This window comes from Trichoderma evansii (genome assembly GCF_050947405.1).
Source record: "Trichoderma evansii strain SZMC 28006 chromosome Unknown GGI43scaffold_2, whole genome shotgun sequence".
NCBI classification, from domain to species: domain Eukaryota; kingdom Fungi; phylum Ascomycota; class Sordariomycetes; order Hypocreales; family Hypocreaceae; genus Trichoderma; species Trichoderma evansii.
The window spans coordinates 378,767-402,217 of record NW_028145204.1 but is presented as its reverse complement, the minus strand read 5'-3'; the positions used below and the strand labels follow the sequence as shown (position 1 = coordinate 402,217).

The following is a 23,451-nucleotide window of genomic DNA, read 5'->3' as shown; positions in this document are numbered from 1 at the left end:
ACGACTTACGGGGATGGCAAGCAATCAATAATTGGGCAGCAATGGGGCTCGAGCTTGAGAGCTTCGTTGAAGACGTCCATGCGTTTCTCCTCCCTCGAGCTGAGTATTTCCAGGGCACACAATGTGTGTGCGTGCGTGCCCTTTTTTTGAAAAACAATGATGAAGAAGGACCACAAAACCCGTCAATGGCTGACGGGTAGGACGGAGTCGTAGTACCGCCGAGGGCAAACGGAGAATAATACACTCGGTACCTGAGAGAGAGCCTCTCGATACGACTATGAGGTACTACCAATCTGCCCACCCACCCACACCAAGAGGATAAAAACGAACAAAAATACGACGCAAACTCAATTGGAAAAACAGGGAGGGATGGGACGGCATAACGATTGCCGAACAGGGCCCGAGCAACGTCTCCCTTGCGTTGCCGTCTGACCGGCTTAGGGATATGAGTAGCAGTATTGCGTGCTGTTCCGCCGTTGAGGGTTTGCTCTGCCTGCACGGTGCCGGGCTGTCCCCATTAAAAACAACAAGAGCCTATTTAGAGGTTGGTAAGGCCGAGATGGCAGAATATCCCGAAGATACAAGGGTAGCTGCCATACATAGTTTGACAGGGGGGGAAAATGCAAGTCAGTCGGGCGAAGAGGATGCGAATATACTTTGTATGGAAAACTTGGTTGAAATGGCCGAAATGCTTCAGAGTTTGACTTGTCTGCTGCTGGCAGCCTACCTTACCTCCGGGTACCTTGCATAGGTTGAGATCAAATGGGCAGAGGCGGTTGTGAGAAGTGACAACCCTTGCATGAGACGACAGCCCTCTTTGTTTTTCCCCTTCTCTCGCTTCATGTATTCTCACCGTACTCCTCACCTCCCGTCCCAGTGGCGAATGCATACGAGAGAGAAAAAAATATGGGCTGAAAAGATGCTAGTCGAGGTGTCTAACAGCTGCAAGAGCTGAGCGAGAGACATGGGAGGGGGCCTCATTTTACTCGCTGCGATGCGATGCGATGCAAGTGTGTGATAGCATGTACGTTCCTGCATCCGCGGGGGGTCCATCGGAGTGAAACCCGTTTTTGTTTAAAAAGTGTGTGTGTATGTGGCCTTTTTCTCTCAGTCTTTTTTACTGTTCAGGAACAAGGCGCCCTATTTAGTTTGCATATGCATCCATTCACCCGTTTGTTTCGTTGCGGCCGTTGAAGGAGGAGGGGTGCATATACGAGGCTATCTCGATGCATCTTATCCGCGGCCGGCAGTTTACTGGTAGCATCTGCTTTTTTTCTTTGTCCTATTTCTTCCGCTTATCTTGGGCACCAGCTGCCGAGGCTATTACTATCTTGCCTAGAGAGGTACCTGATAGAGATTAGGTAGTACATGTACACTGTGCTTTGTAACACCTGATAGAAGAAGAAGCCCATCTGGGATGGCACATGTGCGTCCTGTCATTTGGCGTGCCCGTCTGCCCTCTCCCGCGAGACACCCCAGATCTGCGCCGTTTGCTTGGTCTTTGCTCTCGCCAAATAGCTTTGGAACGGCGGGCAGCCGAAGAGGCGGTGGGTGCTGAATGTGCTTGGCAAGATGCGTCGAATCCTTCATGCACAGGGCAGTGTGAGGCCTGAAAGACATCCATTCAATTTATTACACTTGGACGCTAATGAGCAACGCTGGCTTCCCAGCAGTCTGGTAGGTTGGCGGCGCCCACTAGTGGTAGCAGCGGCTACAGCACCCCAGCCAGCAACAGCTTCAGCTTACATGCCTGACATCAAATACACTACAGGACAAGGAAATACACTATTAGGTGCCGCTGCTAGCTGTTGCCCGATGGCTAAAAAGCAAGAAAATAAAAAAGAGCCCCCGGCACGCACTAGACCCCTGTCCCGCCACTCATCGTCGGGCCTCTCTAGCCGCATCTTAGCGTCTCTGCCGCGGATCCCCGATTGGACTACCTCACGCCAATGACTTGCTCACGGCGTGCCGGAACCACGCACCACCAGAGCTCGGCACGTCTTGTTCTCTTTTCCCTTCATTTTTCTCTGCCTCTTGTACTACCTACAGCTTTTGGTGAGTTATCCAGCTTATCTTGGCAAACACGTTGATGCGGCGTGAATGTACATCCGAGCTGCAGGTACCTGCAGGCAACATGGCGTTAGGCTTCGCCAACGCCGTAGTGCAAAATCCTAATACTGTACAGCAGAAAGCGAAAATGGGATGAACGCTGAATGAACATTGCGGCACATGCGTAGCACATGGCGCTTCGAGCCACTTTGCCCACTCCCGTCGACAAACTCTCTGGCATCTCCGCCCTGCAAGGGACAATCGCCATATGCAGGCACAGGTGAAAAAACTATTGCTGCTATGCGTACGCGGCCCGACAAGCTCGAGTATAGAAAAAGAAAGGAGAGACTCGCTTTTCTTCCTCTTTTCTTTTCTTTTCTTTTATTACTTGCCTGTCACTTTAGTTTTCAACTCATATACCTTCTTTTGCACTTGCGTCCTGATTCGCCGCTCTATGCAAGACTCATGTCTCAGCTCCATCTTGCTTTTGTCTGCAAGGGATATACTATTTACTTGTCCAGCTGGAGGCGCTTCTCCAGACGAGAACAAGCCGGGCCCCCCAGCATCCCTCATCTCCCAAGCCATTCACTCACTTGCACTTGTCAACCCCAGATCTCGAATCTTCAGATCTTCATATAACTCTCCGGCATCTCCCCCCTTTTGCTCGTCAATCTTGCCATCAAAGCTCGCTCAGGCATCTCGTGCATGTTTGGCGCTGCGGAGAGTCGCACCAGGGGCTGAGAGTTTAACTGTCAGGGCTCTCTCTTACACCGACTCTGCTCACCATATTAGGAGCTGAGAAGCTGCATCCCGCCTACCCGTTGTGATTGTGCATTGCATCGTTAGGGGCCTGCAGACTTTCCTTTTACGCTGTTACGACTTTATGATTTCAACGAGTGCCACGTCAACGCTCAAATCTGTTGCTTTTCGTTTCCTTCATTTATAGCTTTCCGCTCTTTTCTCTCTTTCTCTCATACTCGCTCATTCACTCGCTCTCTCGCTCCTCCTCCTTCCTGAGGCATCATTCATTCATTAACTTATTCTACCTACTTCACCTTCAATACCTAAATCCATCACCTCAGGTACCTCTGTACCTTGCGAGACTCTCGCCTCCCCTCGCTTCATATCTTATCGCCTCGGCGAGCATCCAACATAGGTTCCGAAGGAAGGACCAAGCCAAGGCCTGAATTACCGACCTCGGCCTCACTATCCTCTGCACTTTCAAACTCCAGAGAGCACTTATTAAGTGGCCCTCGCAACCCACGATAGCCTTTCAAACTGGCCGTCTCACGCCTCACCAAGCTTCTCAAACGCTTGACTCGAAGCTTCCATTTGGACGGCACCAAAGATATCAAGGGCATTAAAGCCAGCAACACCAGCGATCCATATCCATCTCGTTCAGAAGGATCTGGCGGCCATCCAGCCCCTCCATCACACCCAGAAGGAACCATGGCTCTCACATCGATCCGCCCAAGAAGCACCTCCAGATCACGGCGGTCTGCTGATCCCAATCTCATCGGCGTTCGTTATGAGAAGACGATCCAGGCAGAGCCTCCCATCCCGCTGCCACCAAGAAATACATCACGCAGTACCATCCGCACACTTTCCATACGGTCATCCGCGTCGTCTCCCTCTCCTTCGGTGTATGAGAAACCTCTCTACTCGCCCAGCCTTGTGATTGTTGCACCGCCAGCGCTTTCTTTACCAGTCATCGCACCACCCACCGAGGAGCATCCGGCACTAAGAACGCCAATCCGGCAAGCAAAGCTTAATCACGAGAGCTGGAAGCGAGACTCTGGTCACGCGCCCACGCCGACTTCGGCAACTACTATTTATGAAGAAGACTGCGAGGAAGAGGAAGAAGAAAGGGAACAAGACAAGGCGGCAAAGGCCGACAATAGCTCCTCTGGCACCAACCACTCTCCACCTCAATCACCCAACATCGATGCTCCTGTCGATTCAGACGCTGTGACACCGCATTCTGTCCCACAGTCTCAGCACGGAACAGTTGTCGGCCCAGTGCCGGGCGGTTGGCAGAGTTCGAGAAGTGAGACAGTCTTTACTAGGCCAGCCGCGTCTGCCCCATTTCCTTCCCTGAAAAAACTCAATACCGCGAGCGTTTCTCAACATCCATCAACACCTTCTCCATTGCTATCGCCAGCCTCGCCTAAGCGACAGAGCTTCCTGCAGCGTCTTAGCGTCTGCTCATCCGCGCCGGCAAAGGGGAAATTAGCCCTCGTAGTGGACGAGGGATCGCCTACCGCAAACGCGCCGCCAATGCAGCCCCTGATGCGGGGCTCGCAGCCGCCCCCAGCATCCACTCATAAGCAGCCACAACGGTCCTCACCCGGCAATGCAGAAACGTCGTCTCTCGCACTGCGAGCTCGAGTTCGAGCGCAAGCACAAGCATCACTGCCAAACGCTGCTTCTCCGGCCCACAAAGACGTGCGCTTTGCTCCTCTGGGCGTCTCCATCCCGACGGACAGCCTCCTCGAGGATGATTTTATGGCCACACTGTCATTTTCGAATCGCGGGAGCATCATGTTCGGTGGGCGACGCGCAGGACCGCTAGGCCTCGACGGGGCCAGTGACGCCGGAAGAGGCGATGCGTTTCCTTCAGCGCCTTCGACGCCCACCCATGCACGATCTGGCAGCGCCAGCGCCAGCATCGACCGCTTCGATTCCTACGCCAGTGCCAATGCATCCAATCCTGCGCTGCGCGCGCCCTTGCCGCCGCCCGACATTCGCGTGTTAACGACCGAAATCGAGAAGGAGTCCCAAAAGGTGAGATCGCTCTATGGAGTCGGCGATGCCATCAATTGGGAGGATGGCGCAAGGCACTCGTACTGCGAACCCTTGGAGCCTACCCCAGAGCTCCCAGCAGAGGAGGATGGGAATGACTCGTATGGTTTCCCTTGACGATTCCTGGCGTCGTGCGTTTCCAAGGCGCCTGCTTTTTCCTTTATGCTCGGAGCATCTTTCTCGCTAACACTTGCCGTCTAATAGCATTCTACCGCCTCCCATTCCTGTATGGGGGACTCCAAGATCCGTAAGATCTGCAAGCTCTTCGGTTCACTATGATTACAGACGAGATACAGAGCTTGCAGGCGGCCTGGAAGACTGGGAAGATATTGACGGCGCCAGTGTGGACCGATATGGCTTCATTTCCGCTCCCCGACCTCGATCACGGCTTGGTACGCCGACAGAAATGAAATCTGCCCAGTATTCGCCAAGGCGGAGGCTACAGAAGAGAGAATTGACGGGCCTATCACCCTTGGGTCCGAGCAGGAAGATGTCGGCGAGGTCACTTAATACGCAAAACTCGGGATTGTCTACAGCATCGAAGCGCTCTTCGCGATCGGTTATCCGACAGGCTGGCAACCTACTGCCTCACAATCGAGACCGGCGATGGCTGGATGAGGCGGGTGACATGTTGACGCTACCACCCAGCCTCCAAGACGCTGCAGAAGAAGCTCAGATTGAGAGGATATCAGAAACGCTGAAGCGCAAAGAGTGGGAGAGATCGGAGAAGTGGCGCAAGATGGCCAAGGTTGTCCGAAAGGGCGGCCAAGGCGAAGGCATGGAGTTTGAGTTTGATAAGAAGAACCCTAAGCTTATTGAGCGAACGTGGAAAGGAATTCCTGATCGCTGGCGTGCTGCCGCCTGGTGGTCTTTTCTTGCAAGTTCTGCCATGGAACACGAGAGCTATGTTTCTGAGGAGGATCTCACCTCCTCGTTTCACCACCTGTTGGAACAAAGCTCGCCAGATGATGTGCAGATTGACCTCGACGTCCCGCGGACCATTAGCCGGCACATCATGTTTCGTAAAAGATATCGTGGTGGCCAGCGACTGCTTTTCCGCGTCCTGCACTGCTTATCAATCTACTTTCCAGAGACAGGCTATGTCCAAGGCATGGCATCTTTGGCGGCGACGCTACTCTGCTACTTTGATGAAGAAAAGTGCTTTGTCATGCTGGTGCGGATGTGGCAGTTACGAGGGCTTGATCGCTTGTATCGCCCAGGGTTTGAAGGCCTGATGAAAGCGCTGCATGAGTTTGACGAGACTTGGATCAATAAGGATGTGGCCAAGAGACTGGTGAGTACTGACAGCGCTACAATGTCTGATATTTGGAACTAACATATTTCTGGGGTATAGACCGAACTCAGCGTAGATATAACAGCGTATGGTACACGATGGTATCTTACTCTCTTCAACCTCTCTATTCCGTTTCCAGCTCAGCTGCGAGTCTGGGACGTCTTTATGCTGCTGGGAGATAGCGCAGCTGAGCCAGCCATCTCCATCTCTTCCAGCGATAGCGAGACGACTCCGCCAACGGGGCTCGATATTTTGCACGCCACTAGTGCTGCCTTGGTTCAGGCCCTCCGCGAGGTGCTCCTGGATTCAGATTTTGAGAATGCAATGAAAGCCTTGACATCATGGATTCCCATCAAGGATGAGGATCTTCTGATGAAGGTGGCCAAAGCAGAATGGAAGTCGCATCAAGGCAAGAAGAAGACGTAGCACGCTTGCTCCCCCAGAGCAGCATCTCCTCGATGGGGCAAGGCTGATATTGCCCTATCATTGTCCATAAAAGCTTTTCCTTTGTCTCTTTCCTTTTATGTGTCTTTTGAAATTGACCCAGGGGAGCGGGATGTTTAGCTTCCTCTAGCTATCCCCTTCTTCTGTCACTTCAATTTCCGTACCTCCCGATACCCCCCATCTGTTTTGTTGCCGATACCCTCTATTAATGGCAGACGGCCTATTTGACACCTCTTTACACATGGTCTCCTTTGTTTCTGACGTATCGTCATTTACTTTTGCTTCAGTTTGCTTCTCTGTGTCTCTCTTTCTCTTGTTTCTCATTTTTCCCTTCATATACCAGGATTCGGGACAGGGTGGCGTAGAGCGGGCGTATGGCGCGCCCTCAGTTATGGATACCCTTCCGTCACGGAGGCGTTTTGTTCTTTTTCAAGCAGTTGGTAGTTAGAGATGGTTGGCGATCTACATGGCCGAATTTGGCATGGGGGAAGTATCCCGGCGGGATCTGCTTGGTGGGCGGTAGTGGGCAGATGCTGTGACGGTGCTCTCCTAGGTTACTTGATATAAAACGGAAAAGGATGGAGATTACTACTACTAGTATGTACTAATACAGATGGAGATTATTTGAATCCCAGGTTCTACAAACTCTGAGCCTCTATATTTCGCACCCTGTAAGCACTTGAGCATGATGAAATTTTGGGCAGCAAGAATCGAGAGCGTAACCGACGGGGCTGACCAAGCCAAGAACTGGCCTCTAGGAAGGAGTCTGGGAGACCGTCACACGTGAGATTTCGCAATATAAACTCGCTTCGAGAGCTATTCTGTCACTTATCCTTGCGGGTTTCCCATGAGGGTTAGTACTCGTTTCTCACTTGTAGGTCTTTGTCAAGATTGGATTAGCTGGATTGCTTGACTGGGTCCGCGATGCTGCAAGTACAAGTAAGCTTTCACGTTTGGAGCAGTATACTCCGCCGTTCTTTTTTTTTTTTTTTTTTTTTTTTTCATATCCCTGCATACGCGTAAAAAGAGTTGCAATTCGTATCTGTCGTATCGATAGTATACGACATAGGAGTACTAAGTAGTAATATGTTAGTAAGTTGTCACAAGCGTTTTTCCATCTCTCTTCTTTTTCCCTATCTTTTACCCCCCCTGTTTTAATCTCTCTTGGAAGGCTCAGATTAGACGAAGGGGAGGGGGTGATTTTCCGAAAAAGAGTGCCGAATGTGAGTTATTACAAGTCTAAAAGATACATTGTAAGATTACGGGATTTCGGAGGGGACCAGGGGCAAGGGATGGAGGGGGTATGGGATACGGGAGTTCGGTAGTTGGGAGGGAGAAGGATGACAAAAGTTCTGGAAGATGAGAAGAACTAGGGAGATGGAGACGAGGATGGTGATGGTAACGATGATGAGGATGATGGTAATATATACGGTACAAGTATAGTAAGAAGGGGGGTGTGTGAGATGATGGGCTTTTGGCTCTTTTTCTTGTATAAGTGAATATTATTAGTGGGGTTTTATCTGTTATTGTTGTTGTTGGTTGCGGTGGTTTAAAGCTGCCATGTGGAAGAAAAAAAAACGTGAAGTTCACATGGAAAAACTGGCCTTTGCTTTTGTTTCAAAATTCAACTTTCTATCTTTTATTGCTCGTGCATTCTACTTGTGGTCAATTGTTGTTGTTGGTTGTTGGTTGGGTACAGTATATACAGGGTTATTTTGAGAAGGATTTCAAAAAATGGCCTGATTTTTTTTTTTTTTTTTTTTTTTTCCTATCCTCGTCTATTTTCTCCTTTCCCCCTGGGCTGGGTGATCATTTTCTTTTCTCGGAAAGATCCCGTTGGTAATACCTATACCGAATACCACGCTGTTGAGGTCCCAACTTCCTGGTCTCTGGGGAGGGGGGATGTGCCCCCAAAAAGGGACGAACAGGGGGGAGGGAAACGGGTACAAGTATGTAGATACAGGTACGAGGGGTTTTGCTGTGCACAGTATACTTTGTACAGTGATTATGCCAAATAAGATACAAGACGGGAAAACCAACCCCTGGGCCTTCTTCTCTTGCCTTTTGCCAGATTAAGCCTTGTTCCGATTTTGGCTATTTTTCCCCCTTGTGTGTGTTTGTCTTTTTTTTTTGCCCAGCCCGCCCCCCGGATTGGGTTTGACGTCCGGGAAAAGCGGGTTACGAATCGGGTATCGCACCGAGGCCCGTACACAATGCTTGGCTCCAGGGGATGAGAGAAGGGAAGATTTAGCTTTTGTGTGTGTGTGTGTGTGTGAAGTGTGTGAGTGTCTCTCCCCCCTCCATCTCAGTGTCTTTTTGTTGGGAGAGTTTTTGGGTTTGGTTTAGATGGTGGTTGGGCGGGTAGCATCACTACTGGCAGAAACTGCAGATAATGTCTCAAATTTTAATTTATTTCTTCTTCTACCGTTTTACGAAAGAGTTTAGGTGTGAACCCCTGGCAGTAATATGCTAATGCAGGTATGAAGTATGTGCGTGTGCGTGTCGTTTTTAGAAGACGACTACTTACTTACAGTACTGTATACGCTGCTTGAGCATCGTCGTTCTTCGTTTTCTGACAATGCGGTTGACAGGTCTTGGCACGGAAGAAGTAATCTCTCCGAGTCTAAATTTGGCAGTATTATGTAAAAAATCAAGCTTTTGGCAGTCTTCTTGTTGTTTTCGGCACCGAGTGGCAGACTGAACCAACACACAGTACAGTACATGCAGGCTGCTGACCACTGCCCTGTTTGGCATTCTCCCCTCACTCGCATTTTCCTATTTGGACAATGCCAACACGGCATCTGGGACTTTTTGCTATCCAGCTGTCAAATGCCACCTACTTACGCACCTGCTACTACCGTTACCACCGCTACTGCTTCAAGCAATACTACTCGAAACGCCTAGAGTCAATGACACTGTTTAAAATAAAAATAGAAAAAAGAAAGAGAGAAAAGGCTGCTGAATAAGGCCTTTGCTGACATATGGAGTAATATACGAAGTAGGTATGTATATACGACGTCGTAAATTCCTAGCGCACCACATATCGGCAGTAAAATAAACACCAGCCTAGAATCTAAAAAAGCACATGCTCATTAACACCTTTACGCCCAGTCCAGGGGGTGTGAAAAGGCGCGAGATTAGAAAGTGACAGCTCGAGGCGGATTTCAGCTACAAATTGGATCTTTTTTAGTTTTCTTTTCTTTACTTCTTCTTTTGTATCTCTGTATTATTATCAAGTACTACTGGCGTTCATTTCCCCGTAAATCGACACCGAAAATAACCAAAGCCAAACCCAATCTCGCTGACGCCCACACGCCCTCGGTCTTGAGCCCTGTTTACATCGGGAGGCACTAAGATCAAGAAAAGAAAGGCGTCTCTTGTGCCAAGCTGTTTTTCTGCCCACGCCAAGCTCCGAGAGCTTTCCAATGGGGCACATGGCATATTACTTGTAATACAGTATAGAAGAAGCTTTTAGTAACCCCCCTGCTAGTTGGCGGTTAGTCGTGGTCAACAAGTGGTTTAGAGCTCAGCTTATACACTATACAAAAACCGAAGCTGCCAACAAAAATACCCTCGGCGATGCTCCGTAGCGATACCCGGTTTTAGTGCAATCATTCTGAAACAGCCTCTTTTTTTTTTTTTTACACTCTTTGTCTCTTCCCTCTTTCGCTCTCGTCGTTTTTCTCGTTTGGCCTGATTCTTCCCTAGTCCAGCCCTAGCTTCCGAAAAAAGATCACGGAGAATGTGGTCCGCAATTCTCATAAGGCTAACTTCTAAGCGGTTTACGAGCAGCCGAATGCAGACTGAGCTCTCCCTACTTGTAACACCGAGGCACGACAAACTTCCTCAAGCAGCACGGCCAGCTGCAAAACTCCTTTTGGGGGCTCTCTGGGGCGCCCGCAAAGCATAAACACTTACCCGGGTCAAGCTGCCCAAGGGTACTGGGTATTCAGGGGTGCGCCTAAAAGTCCCGAGGCATGCCTACCTGGGCATTAGTAGTAGCACATGTCGTCCATAACGGGCTTCGTTTCCAAGTTCCCGCTTATAAGCTCTGCCGCATTCATCCCACATCGTATTGATTGAGATGGAACAATATACAATTCATCTATACAAGTATACAAGTATACATCCATCCCAGCGGTATTATATACAAAAGGGGAAGGGGAAAAAACTCACTTCTCCACCAGTTCTCTGATCATCATGGGGCAGCCTAGGCACTACTGCCAGGTACGCCCGTCTGTCTAATGCAGAGTACAGAGCATAAAGCACACAATATATTATATGTTGCCCTGATTATGGCTGTATAGTAATAGTAATTACTATTTCCAGACACAAAGAGATACTGTAGTAGCAGAAGAGGGGATTCAATCACGTACATATGACAACAACTCACTGCAGATACGGAGCATCGTCCTTAAATAGGTACAGTGTACTCGCAATGCCAAGTAGCACAGAACACACCGACAAGTACAAGTACCTCGCACCCGGACAACCTGGCTCTTGACACTTGGCACTTGCTTGGCATCCCTGTACACGCAAGCTGCCTCGTCCAAAATATTACAGGACCTCGCATCTTCCGAAACGTTGCTCCTCTCATGTCACATCGCCGTTACCATATCGTACTGCCCCCCTTGTATGGCACTAATCCAGCATCCCTACTTATACAATATATCGAGATAGGCAATGCATGTGCCTCCTTGTTCTTGGACACCGACACCGCCACTTGCTGCTACAGTAGCACCACGAATGCTGCCAATACCACATAGCAGCAAACGTCGACCCGAATACTACATGCTTCTGCTGCTGCCACCCATACTGTAATGGCGCCAGCCCTGCTCGGAATCCGGATGGGCCATCCGCGGCTGCCCAGATATCATATGACCGATCTCTCAAGTGCCCTCTGCTTCGGGCCCGATGCCCGTTCTTACGAGGTCCTTTTCACGGCAGTAAGCAGGGCTGCTGAGCTTGTACCATCCCCATGGGTCATCTGTTTCATCTACTTTGAACGTGCCCGTGATTGGCAACCCGGAAGCCCCTGTACAACCAGCCGTCGTCGTTTGCGCTCGCATTTCTCACTGCCTAAGTCGTAAAAGTAAGCTCCGATGACGAGAACTTGTTCCAATGGACCCAACAGCCTTTTATTTCGCTTGTTCACAGCTGCCTCATCAAAAATATCAACACTAGTAAATCCTGTTTTGTGCTACCGTGCAAAATCATTCCAGTGAAATATCCTGTGCATACACCGCCGTATAGTATTGCTGAAACTGCATCCTTGCTCAGCTGGGGCCATGTGGTGATTGCTCCTGATTCAACCTTTTTTTTTTTCTCCGTCCTCTCTCCTTCCATCCCTTCTTCGTCCCCCCTGGCTACACACACGCTCCATCCTATCAATACACTTTTTAACCATATGCAATTCAAAAAAGTCCAGAACCCACACCACCCAATGTAACTGTGAAAACGTAAAAGAAAAGGAAAAGAGTAAAAGAGTCAAAATAAATAGAAAAAAACGCCAATGCCTTGCAAATCTCCAGAAGGAAACTGATGTTATCCGACAGCCATTCTAGTCTGTTAAACGTAATGCTCAACCTGGCCCATTCCTGCCCTAATAGTAGTTGTAGAAGATCGAAAAGTAGTCTGCGGGGATGGTGCCTGACGTATGCAAAATCAAATATACAATAAAAGCCGATCGAAGCCAAACCGGCCGGCTATGATCGTAGAAAGAAAGGGTGAAAAGGGGGGCTAGAAAAAAAGGAAGAAAAACGCTGTAGGACCGTAAAAGATGCCATATAGAAAGGGATATGTCTCAAATGGCGCCGCGGCTGTTTATTCCGTGGCTTCAGTGTATGTCACTAGCCGGTCATCCGAAAGTATCCTGCGGCTTGTCATCTGCAGGATTCAGTCTGACTCAAGTCATTCCTTCATTCACACACTCCCAGCTCCTCATGATCGAGACCTTGGATCGGCTTCTCCTGTGGGCAGAGACGGCTCTCCACCTCTCTCGCCAGCTCTTTGATCTCCTGGTCCCCTGGCACGTGGTATTGGCGCCGGTGGCTCAAGCCTTGGTGGCTGAGGAACTTGCCTTGATAGTGCGCCAGAGTCGTCAGGTTCGCGGGATAGCAGCGAGGAAACCGACTGCTTTACACTCCTCGATTCCTCTCTCTCTCGTGGTGAGGGGCCCCATGATGGGGCTTGCGTTGGTGTTCTTGCTCGGGGTCGATCTGGATCCTCATTGTACATCTGGTTTGGGGGCCGATACCATGATACATCGCTCCGTTGACGTTTATGCGATCTTCGGCTGGGCGATGCGGGATTAGAAGAGCTGGCCTGCGCAAAGGGCGGTGGCGATCGGAATCGGTCTTCGCTTGGAGCTCTTGGTACCTGCTGGGACACTCCTCCAGTCGTTTTTCGCTTCTTCTGAGCCTCCCCTATTAACAACCGCACACATCCAAGTTAGCTTTTAAAGAGAGTCTCGCTTTCTCTTGAATTTTGACGAACCAGACGGTGACCCAGGCCGGTTCGAGCTGCCTCCGCTCTGCGTTGCCGGCGGCTGCCAGTGGTGAAAATAGATTGATGGACTCGTATCGTGCTGAGATGACTGCGATTGCGTGTGTGAATGCCCTTGATAAGGCGGCATCCCGGGCGGCGGTCCTTGTCCTGGGGGTTGAGGAGGATTCGCCATGCCTGCCATGTTTGATACTACTCCCATCGGCCGTCCAACTACGCCAGAGACGGTCTGGCCTCTTGGCCTCGTTGGCGAACCCGGATACGGTGCATATCCGCCAGGTCCCTGAACTGATGCCGCCTGCGCTGGAGAAGTGGTATACACTACTCCATGGCCAGGAACCATTGGTTCTCTTGGGTGATCTGGCGAATGTTGCCTCTGTGGCGGAAGCAGTTGGGGGTGGTGGCCTTGGGTTGGAGCCATGAACTGCTGTGCCCATTCAAGAGCGGCCTGGGGGAGCGTACCCCCGCTTCCCATACCAGCAAAGACCAGAGGAACCATGGGAGGCGGAATACCGCCGTTCAGAGAAGCTCGCAAAATATCCATTTCGATCCTCCTCTGTTCTAGACGTAATGTCTCTTGTCTCGTCTTCTCTTCTTCCTGCCTCGTCTTCTCCTCTTCTGTTTTGGCCTGGAGCCAAGTCCTCATAGAATCCTCAGCTCCTTGCCATTGCTGCGGCGGAGGAGGTAGGCCAGCAGAAGGTGAAGGCCATGGTTGTTGTGCTTGGTGGGAGGACTGGGCCAGCTGTGGTGGAGGTGGTGGCTGAGAATGATGTGGCAGCGGCGGCGGAGGGCCAACGGAGGAAGGCTGTTGTGGGGGTAGAGTCATGGCTGCCGGCGGAGGCAGACCACGATGAGAAGTAGACATGGGCTGCACCGGGCTGTTTTGAGAGACAAGATACGGTTTAAAAGAAGTATCTTGGTGGTTCAAGGGAGGAGAGGGTCGGGAGGTGGAGGGCGGAGTTGGCAAATCATGGACGGACTTGTAGCCGTATGTCGTCGATTGCTGCTTGATGGTGAGCATCATCACATATGCCGTGAGTTACAGGAGTGTATGCATGTGTTTAAGTAGGCATTTGAAAGTGAAAAAAAAGAGCCTGGGGCAGGGTATGCAGGAATCAAATACTTGTAACAGTCAAAGTCATAAACGAGAGTACGAGCAGGGAAAAGCTGGGTTATAAGAGCTGGGGGTGAAGGCAAGGGATAAAGACTCAAGAGAAGAAGAAGAGAAGAGAAGAGCAGGAAGACGGGAAGCTGTGGAGGCGTACGCAGTGGATATATTACTTTTTGTGTTATATGTCGAGGCGTAGGCTGGATGGAGGTGACGACTAGCTCAAGAACAGCAGTGGCTGTCGGCTGGGGCAGAATGCTTGAGGATAAGCTAGCTATCCTTATTAGGAGTAGTCGTGGTGTCAACAGAGCGTGTATACTCTGTACAGGTAAGAAGGCAGATGCAGTAGAGTGAGGGCTGAAGAAACCCTGTCGGGCACATGCAGGCTATCCAATATCAGAGATTGAGGTCCGTCCACTCCTTGTGTGTACGAAAGTACATACACTACCCGTATAGGTAGTGTTTCCTAGAATGGAGACAGAGCGCCGCGGGACGGAGCTGGCCAACGAGGGGCTCGCGCAGGGGGGGGGCTGCCAACGGTCAAAAAGTAGAGGCAAGACAGTCAGAAACTGGATTGCGCCAGGACCTGAGAGCACCGGCAAGACTAGCAGGAGTGAACAGCGACAAGGGCCGGAGCGGGCACCGTGCCACTGTGGAGAAGGCGTGTAGTCGATTCCACTAGTGAGAGGATGTGTGCACGTATCAGAGTATATGATCTGATTAGGGAATCGATGGGACGTCGACTAACAGGGTGAGGAGGGAGGGCGTGTCGTTTCAGAAAGGGAGTGTGAAAAAGAAGGGCGGGGGTCCAAAAAACAAAAAATCTCAGCCAAGCTTGATGAACTGGCGGGAAATCGAAGCCGAACAGTGATGAACGTGTAGGGAGTTGGATCGAGTCAAACAGAAGAGAAGAAAATATATGCGGAAGAAGGGAGAAAAATTGGGAAATACCATAAATTGCAGCGCGGAGTACTCTCTCTCTCTCTCTCTCTCTCTTTTTTGGCCACTTGAAAGACTCAAGCCAGTAGCAGCACACCACCCAGATGATGATGATGGTCAAACAAGATGATGCATGGCGAGGAAATTATACATCAACGGCATCGAAACAAGACAAAACAAAACAAACCATGATGGGAGAAGATATATAGCAATCATAACATACCTGATAGACACTATCGGCCATGTGGCAAAGAGACAGGCAGGGCAGAGATAGTAATTACCATGGCAACAGACAAACCAGGAGATGGTGTCTGTCGAATGCGGGGGATTGGTTATACCGATGTAGGGTCTGTAAGACGCATAACTGTAAGCCGTCAAGGCAGACAAAAGAGGCCAACGAATCGGCTGGATGAGGCACTAGATGGGAGAAACAAAGTTAACCAAGTGGGCAAAAAAACGAACCTTCCAACAGCATGTCCTTTGATAAGACTAGTTTGAAAAGAGAAACACTCCCATTGGAGAGCTAGGCAGACAGGATGGAAGGCAAGCAGGCAAGCAAAGGCAGGGAGCGTTGCAGCTCTAGGATCTTTGTGTGCCTGTGTGCGGCTGCAGCTGCACGTCTGGGAGATGAGCAGAAATAGTACATGGCGATGGAGGGGCTACCTAATCTGTGAGTGCCCTGCCTGCTGCGGTAGGGAATACACGGCTATGCGTACATAGCTACTCCGTATTGGGCTTCGGAAGTGCTCCGTACTGTATGTAAAAAAAAGCAGTGCTGCGTGTATTGGAAGACAGCTCGGGAGGCAAATGGGCGACATCTCGCGCGCCCAGCCCAATCGACGCGGGCCTGGCCTTTGCTTGGCTGTGGCTGCCACGAGCATGGGGCGTTTTTGGAGTTGCAAAAGATTCGTTCGCCATGCTAGTGCTACCGGTATGTATGCTCAAGGGAGCAGCAGATCTCCTTGCTCCGTCTTACTCGCCCACTTGAGCTACCTTTTGGAGCTACCCTCTGCCCGGATGAGGCAGATGTCGCGCTTGCGAGAGCCACAGGGCTCTAAGAGTGGAGGAAGAGAGGGGTTGGTGGCGGCTTGGCTGGTCCATTTTCGCTTCCTGCTGCTAGAACTCTTGTTCATTAGCTGAGCAAGCGGGTGCAAGATACGGAGACTTGCCTTTTTCTTAGGCTAGATGGCTTACCTATCGATGTTCTGGCCTTGCCGTGTCTTGACTAGGACCAGGTCGGTTCAGGGCCGGCTCTCGTCTCGAGATGGATGCGCCATAGTACCATGCATATGTGTGCTGTAAGTAGCTACATTCTGTCTGGACCGGCACTCCGTGCATATCTAGGTACTCGGCATCTGTGGCCCATGCGGTGTATGGACGCATGTGCGCGCGTATGCACGCCGTGTTTGTTGTTTTTTGTTGTTTTTGTTGATGTTGTTGTGTACGAAGTACGAGTACTGTTGTTGTTGTCGTCGTCGCTGTCACGTTATCACCATGTCTCCGGTGGGACTTTCTCCAACGTCTTTAAGCTTGCAATTTCGATCTCGCTTCGTTATCGATACGACTAGCAGTGACGTCTTTTTGTTTCTCCCCATCATTTCGCAATTGCAGGCAATGCCAGTCCTCTGTACAAACTGCAATTGGACTACATTCGCATTTCTTCTTCTCTTTGCACCTCCAGCATGTTGATCTTCTCACGGCCAACACTCCGTAGCACTTACATCACTTGGCTACTAGCGTTTGAAAAACGTGGGATACGAGTGCTCAGATACCAGGAGGGTGTATGGGGCGCCGCAGGGCTACCAGATTCTGCATAGAACATCCTTCTAACACGAAGTATAGTGGGATACTTGGCACATTACGTCCAGACTCGTCTAGATGCGCGGCAGAGAGTACATGCGACTTTCCTCTACACTCTGGGTTAGCAGGTACCTACTACTCTGCATTCATCGAATCTGGTAAAATGCTCAGCCCCCCTCCGCTTACAATCATCATGCGAGAGCACATCATCCTCCCTGGAAACGCGACACATAATACCACAACTTCTAGTAGCTGCTGCGGACAACGACAGCTCTGCATTTTATCGATAATCGACTGGCTTTCCGCATTGTGGCGGGGTTGCAATGGCTTTCGCAAGCTGGGGGCAAAAGTAGAAAGCATGCCATTGGGCTGGTTGAAAGGTAGGGCTGTTGTGGATGCCAGGTTTATAGACTACTGCGTCTGCCAGGGAGGCAAACGGCCGATCCGACTAGGAAGCGGCGACGGAAGTGCGGACAAAAAGCGACTGACTCATTAATGGGGATTAATTCACGACCTTTGTGAGTGTGGCTTGCTGCCCATTTTACACCCCCCCTTACTTGTTTATAGCAGGACTACTAGGTACTAACTACTATTCGTAAGTTTTACCCAAAGAGATGATCTTGCTGTGGAGAGGCTTAGATTCCTTCATGATGCAGCGTCGATGCTCCAGACTTTCCCTATTGAGCTGAGATGGACCATGGGCAAGCCGAGCCTTGTTAATGCAGAAACCAGTTATCGACATGGGCCAGCTCTGGGCGGCTGAGAAGACGGCTTGGTGCTGACCTGTCACCGCCCTCGGCTCCGCCAAACACGCAAAGCTATGGTTGAACTATGCTTGTTTAGAGAAGACGATAACGCACAAGTAGGTACTCCGTATGTATGCAGGATAGGGGACAGTCTAAAATAACGACAAGACAGGGCTAGTAACGAATATGGGGAAAACAAGGCCGCGTGTGGGCTCATGATTGTATTGCGACTAATAGTAGTATCTCGAGTCGATCAACTTATACATATATCAGGACCAGGTTAGCGTTCTACTCGTACAAGTTTAGACATTGTATTAGCGGTGTTCCCACTTCCTCCTCTACGTTTTGCCGATGCAACAGCTATAGTAGTACGTACGAATGGCCCATGCTGATACCCTTGTACAACAGTGGTTATCTTAACAATGTTAATAATACGACGAATCTGGTGCATCTGCCGTGATATGTCATCTCATGCGCAAGAATCGCCCACCGGCGGGCCGAGAAAAGATACTAGATGCAATGCACACTGGTAGCTTTCTTATAGAGGGGGAATAAAAAGGCCGCCTCTACAAGTACCTATATATACTAGTCAGATGTTTGTATGCTATACTATTAGTAGTAGTACTACTCTATGCTACTAGTACTACTATGTAGTAGCAGTCATGACATGCTTGAAGATGCGCGGCTAGTCGTTTATTAGCATCCCCTTGCAGAGACCGCTAATAACAGAAGTTGTTGAGATGCGGGCTCGCAACGCACGACAGGCATAGAGAGCCCACACAATCGCCTGCCTGTACAAACGTTCTTCGTACATGCCCGCAAGCTCACATTAACACAAGTATCTAGCACGCAAGCGTATCTACGACTTATGCGCGTTTAGGGAGGCCAGATATATGTGGGCAGAACACACAAGTATGGAGACAAAAGTACGGAGTACGGAGGCAGCGGGCGGAGCAGATACTGCATAGAAACAACAACTCGAGCCGATCCATGTAGGACTCGACGGGGGTGACACATCTAAAACGGACGGTCTCATCCAGTAATAATCCAGTGATATCAAGGATGCTACGAAAGCTGCTGGCAGTGTTGTGCTGGTATTTGCGATATCTAGGAGCAGTTGAAGCACTGTTTAATATGCTTTCAACATGCTCTTTGTCGTTTGTACAAGAAAGCGTGTTTCGTACACGTATATTCAAACGCACACAATCGGAATACGCTCGCATGAGAGAACCCTGCAAGACACTAGCTGTTGCCGTTCCGCTTTGGCTAGCAGTCCAACTGCTATAAAGCACGCTGCGCGTTTATGTAATCCGCTAGGTTCTCTTTTTGCCCGGGCCAGGGTCAGGGTTCTATTGACCATCTCGAGCATCCAGCTTCCGAGCAAATGCGCGGATGGGCGACCCGATCTGCATGTCTAACGGAGTGGGAGTGAACGGCCTTGTTTGTGAGGGGCTCCCAAGCCTCGCCAGAACTGCCTAGCAGCTCTCCGTGCGTCTGCCTGCATGCACGGATGCATAATAAGGCCATTGATACATACAGGTAGCACTACGTCCAAGTGTCTCATCCAGGATATGCCTCCTTTCGGCGCAACACAGGTTCTCTCATGTACCACTACAGGCAAGGCGATTGCTGGTCGCACGGGACGGTATCCAGCCGCCGTACTCACGCACCTACGGGTACTTTGGCGTCTCCATCTCCAAGTATGGGTACGACCTCCCTACTTGCGCTAGCACGCGGTCCTCAGCTCTCATCGGCCTTCTATTTTAAAACGTCGAGTAATCTGCACTTGCGTATCCCACTCTGCGGTCGGTACCCCGTGCGAAGCAACCTGGGCCGCATCCACGGCCGCGCCATGAGCCGTCTCATGATCCAAGACAAGCCAGACGTCGTCCGCACTGAGATACGAAGCAGTCAGCCGGGGAAAATAAACCGAAAAGCCGCACTAAACTCGTTGCACCCTTGTGAGCCGAGGAGGCGGCGGCGTGTCTTAGACCCTTCCTTTTCCGATTCAGCTTTGTGCCACTGCCATCTACTTGGAACCAGTGAAATCCCAGGGCGCTACTTTGCGTGTGTCCCCTGCTAAGCTTTTGGTGTGTGTCGTTTGATGGCTCTACTGCACTCGTATGTGCCTTAATAACACAGAAAGGTGTGCGAGGAGAGAGGGGGGATGCGAGCATGACCAAACCGCGTAGCATTTCCATTTTGAGAGGAAACAGCAAGAGGGAAAGATGAAAAAGCCCTCAATACAATGACTCCTCGCTTAGTTTTGCTAAGTTATAGTACTAATGCTGCTGTCTGTATCCAGCATTTGCTGTTTTATGTTTTATGCTCAGTTGTATGCTTGCACTGCTGTATAAGTGAGTATCAGACATGTACAGTATATACTTCGCACATTACCTCTCCACTGCTAAAACGTCTCCCTACTGCGGTACTAGTACTAGCACCTGCAGCTGTACCAGCTGTACTATCGCTATGGTACCACTGCTAGTAGCAGTACTACCAAGTAACGCATCTGCAGCTGCATTAGGACGCTTGGCTGGGCGATCCAATGAGGATCCTTAGACGGCATCTTTCAAATGCTCTGGGTTCCGGCAGACCCACTGCGATTTAGCTTTTTTCCGCAGTCGGCATTTTCCGTGCTAGAAAAGACGATGAACATGTGGCAAAGCATGGAGAGACAAGTCATTGTTACCGCATTCTGCATTCTGCATCTCTCTCAACGTGGGAGAGAGGGCAACAAACTTCAAGCTAGGTACTTGTCCGTGACAAACGAAGCACTTGTCCGCTGCTCGCCGGAACACTATCAGTCCATACTAGGCATTGGCTCCGTATAGCATCCAATGATGCTTGGAGGAATGGCCTATAGCCGGCCTAGTCGTTTGCATCCCGCTTTGATCGTCACGACTTTTACTCTCAGGAATATAGGTCCCCACCAGCAGCAATAATGCTGTAACCATTCGCTGCTGCGAGCAGTATCGTGCGGATACAAGACCGCTCGCAATAGCCGAGTACTACTCCGCAGCAGCCACGGGCGACGGTGACCTTGCCTTTCCCCACCCGGTAGGTACTCCATTGTAAGATATACGACAGCTATTCTCTACCTGCAAGGTACTTTGGTAATGGAGGCTGCCAGCGCAGGCCGAATTCTCATTGGCTACTGCGCCTCCCACATGCCGTCAACCTCTCGGTGCAGGAACGATGTAATAGTGCTACGGCCAGTTCCGTCATGGCCTTCCATACCGAGCACATGCTTCGGATGAGCTTCTTGCTCCTTTATAGTTCCAAGTGCCACGCACACATACAGACGCACCAGCCTGAGGCATCAGTTCTAAATATGGACTCAGCAAGGCAGCAAGGCATGATGTAGGGGACCTCCTTTCGGATACGAAATAGGCGTGGGTTGATACGACCGCTCGTATCCCAAAACCACGATTTTCTCGATCAACTCCCTCTCCTTACCGGGCCAAGACGATTTAATCCAGGATGGATTTGTTAGTGCTGCCGAGAGGATACAAGCCGTCTGAATAGTCGACCCATTGCTGTCGCTTTGACAGTGGAGAACAAATAAAACCACGCTCTCTTCATGTGGCTCAAAGAAGGAGGCGTGTGGATTGACAGTCTGGCCAAGAGTATCGGATATCGCCTTGGAAGCCAAGCAACAGAAGGTTTTCCCAGCCACCCCTACTTACACAGCCTGACTCTTCACTCCAGTGCTTGACGTCGACGACTGGCTCCCCTTTGCCGAAACTGGGACGAAACGGTTTCACAACGGGCGAAAACAGTTGTCCTGTGGCACTTCGCCTTCGCGCTCCTACGGCTCGGCCTCGCTGAATTCGTGGCTAGGCTCCGTTCGAACTTCTGGCCGTTTACGCTCTCGGCAGCCAAGATCGAGATCAGGAGCCGTTTAGCTCCTCAGTACAACCTAAACAATCTCAAGCTAGCATCGAGCCTCTCCTATCACACCACACACACCACCAGACTTACAGTATAATAGACTTCAAACCTGCAGGGAGTAGCTCGCGGGCCTATCTAGGTTAGACAATAATGGCTTTCTTTTCTCAAGCAGCAACTCTGTACTCATGCCAATGTTAACACGCCATATCTTAGCTTTCCTTGGGTCTCCGAATTCTACTAGATTTGATGGCTGCATGGCTGCTAGTGCCGTACTGTTGGCATAAGATCATCTCATCTCAGCAAATGCCGATGCATTACCGCACGTGGCTTTGGTAGCCAGGTGTGAACGAGTCAACCGCAGTCAATAGACTACTAGAAAGACTTTTTTGTTTTACAGTATCAACAGGCGCCGGCAGCACACAAAAACTCTTTCACCTCGAACATGTTTTTCGGCAATAGATTCCTACTGCAGCCCACCTCAGCTGTACCAGACTTGGCAGCGCTATTCAGATACTATCACTACGCCTTCAGCTAGTAGTTTTACCTCAAGTTTCCACATTACCATCCCACTGGGAATTGGCCTTCTGGCGCCGGTAACCGCCAGTCACTCTCGGGCCAGCGGCCTTGGCGGCAGATAAGCAACAAGCCGACCAATGAAACATAACCTCTGTTGCTTTCTTCGAAGCTTGTGTTGGCCCAGTGGCGAGTTAATTCCCATTCCTAGTCATTGAGTATTCTAACTAAACTCAGCCCGGAGCTTATTGCAAAGGCCACCATTATTTCACTTGTGAACCAACAGCCTGAGCTAGTAGACATTGCAGTTGCCTCATAAAGACGTGCTGCAGGATAAGCGGAAACGGGATGAGGCGGCTCACAATAAGAATCAACAGGCTGCTCTCCCCGCATTCGCCACACCCTCAGGTTGAATAGACTTTTCATCTTCGTCCTCAACTACATTGTCTTGGACCCTCTAACCTTGAATGAACAGGAAACAGAAAGTAAGCCAAGCAAGCCACGTACTAAACCGGATTTGACAGAGTGCTTAAGCAATGACCCGAACCTACCTTACAGTGCCGCAATCCACCATTCAATAGGCTGAGTTTCAGTTAAATTAAAGCAATCTTTCCTTCCTTTCTAATTTGTCACTTAAATACAGTTCCATACTAGCACGCTCAGAGAAATGGCCTGATTATCCACTATCCGATTGGATCAGCCTCCAGATAGGATGTGCCCAGAGCAGGCATTGCTGTGGCGAACTTATATCGGATTCGTCGAAAGAATTTTCATTTATTCTTGGTCACTGCCCGAAATAGGATAAAGCCAATTTCTCTTCTACCCTTGGACTACCTACTTGGGTATATGGGTCACCAAACTCAGCTCCGGTCCGCAAAGCCAAGGCAAACAGCGGGTTGGGCTGAGTTCGCTATTGCGATGCTGTTGCCACTACACACCAGGCTTGACGGCACACAACATAGAAGGGTGTGTTTTGTTTCGTCTTACTGGTGTTACCACTGATCTTTCCTGCATCATTGGCAAATGCGAAGAGGATTTTTTGCAGCTTTGATAATACGCCAGTAACATGACTGCATATATATCCAGGCTATGTGGATCCATCACGCAGCCTTTAGCTTTTATTACTTCTGCAACTTAGAAAGCTTCAGCATGAGAGCATTACTTCTTACAAGCTGATTTATTTACGCATCCGGGCCGACAGAGAAGAGTGCTGCTGAAGCAGTAATCTTAGCCAGGGTTTTTCAGCTGTATGTTACCCCTGGCCCTACTACACCCTCAGCTGCAGATAACCGAGATAAAATCGTTGCATCGCCGTAACTATGTTGGGCCTCGCTGAAGAACTTTGGAATTAATACGGG

At 50.2% G+C, this 23,451-nt stretch overlaps 5 protein-coding genes across 5 annotated transcripts; 3 read left to right on the top strand and 2 right to left on the bottom strand.

Annotated features, from left to right (window-relative positions):
* Positions 1-3,498: 3,498 nt before the first annotated feature.
* On the top strand, positions 3,499-6,571 carry GGI43DRAFT_429411 (TBC domain-containing protein; the record flags this gene model as incomplete). Its single annotated transcript, XM_083209112.1, has 3 exons — positions 3,499-4,952; positions 5,056-6,145; positions 6,206-6,571. The coding sequence occupies 3 exons, from the start codon at positions 3,499-3,501 to the stop codon at positions 6,569-6,571; spliced, it is 2,910 nt and encodes a 969-aa protein (XP_083064676.1).
* Positions 6,572-12,232: 5,661 nt separating this feature from the next.
* Positions 12,233-14,404, bottom strand: GGI43DRAFT_140156 (uncharacterized protein). Its single transcript, XM_083199288.1, has 2 exons — positions 13,085-14,404; positions 12,233-13,014 (listed from the first exon to the last, which is right to left on the bottom strand). The coding sequence occupies exons 1-2, from the start codon at positions 14,115-14,117 to the stop codon at positions 12,530-12,532; spliced, it is 1,518 nt and encodes a 505-aa protein (XP_083064675.1). The 5' UTR covers positions 14,118-14,404; the 3' UTR covers positions 12,233-12,529.
* GGI43DRAFT_140192 (uncharacterized protein) lies at positions 14,310-16,179 on the bottom strand. Its single transcript, XM_083199289.1, has 4 exons — positions 15,857-16,179; positions 15,603-15,799; positions 15,364-15,489; positions 14,310-14,587 (listed from the first exon to the last, which is right to left on the bottom strand). The coding sequence occupies exons 1-4, from the start codon at positions 16,019-16,021 to the stop codon at positions 14,503-14,505; spliced, it is 573 nt and encodes a 190-aa protein (XP_083064674.1). The 5' UTR covers positions 16,022-16,179; the 3' UTR covers positions 14,310-14,502.
* A 498-nt stretch (positions 16,180-16,677) lies between these two features.
* On the top strand, positions 16,678-17,830 carry GGI43DRAFT_140403 (uncharacterized protein). The gene is made up of 2 exons (XM_083199290.1): positions 16,678-17,458; positions 17,541-17,830. Exon 1 carries the CDS (start codon positions 16,924-16,926, stop codon positions 17,434-17,436), a length of 513 nt encoding a protein of 170 aa, XP_083064673.1. The 5' UTR covers positions 16,678-16,923; the 3' UTR covers positions 17,437-17,458; positions 17,541-17,830.
* Positions 17,831-19,053: 1,223 nt separating this feature from the next.
* GGI43DRAFT_140106 (uncharacterized protein) lies at positions 19,054-19,957 on the top strand. Its single transcript, XM_083199286.1, has one exon. It carries the CDS (start codon positions 19,290-19,292, stop codon positions 19,767-19,769), a length of 480 nt encoding a protein of 159 aa, XP_083064672.1. The 5' UTR covers positions 19,054-19,289; the 3' UTR covers positions 19,770-19,957.
* Positions 19,958-23,451: the final 3,494 nt, after the last annotated feature.

Bases quoted from the DNA above. Each gene is read 5' to 3' on its own strand.
- GGI43DRAFT_140106 (XM_083199286.1), top strand. From the start codon at position 19,290: ATGTACCACTACAGGCAAGGCGATTGCTGGTCGCACGGGACGGTATCC.
- GGI43DRAFT_140156 (XM_083199288.1), bottom strand. From the start codon at position 14,117: ATGATGCTCACCATCAAGCAGCAATCGACGACATACGGCTACAAGTCC. The intron at 13,015-13,084 runs GTTCGTCAAAAT...GGTTGTTAATAG, and splicing joins CCGGCCTGGGTCACCGTCTG to GGGAGGCTCAGAAGAAGCGA.
- GGI43DRAFT_140403 (XM_083199290.1), top strand. From the start codon at position 16,924: ATGGGGCGCCGCAGGGCTACCAGATTCTGCATAGAACATCCTTCTAAC.
- GGI43DRAFT_140192 (XM_083199289.1), bottom strand. From the start codon at position 16,021: ATGCTCGTGGCAGCCACAGCCAAGCAAAGGCCAGGCCCGCGTCGATTG. The intron at 15,800-15,856 runs GTACGCATAGCC...CAGATTAGGTAG, and splicing joins GCCCAATACGGAGTAGCTAT to CCCCTCCATCGCCATGTACT. The intron at 14,588-15,363 runs GTATGTTATGAT...GATATTGGATAG, and splicing joins TGGCCGATAGTGTCTATCAG to CCTGCATGTGCCCGACAGGG.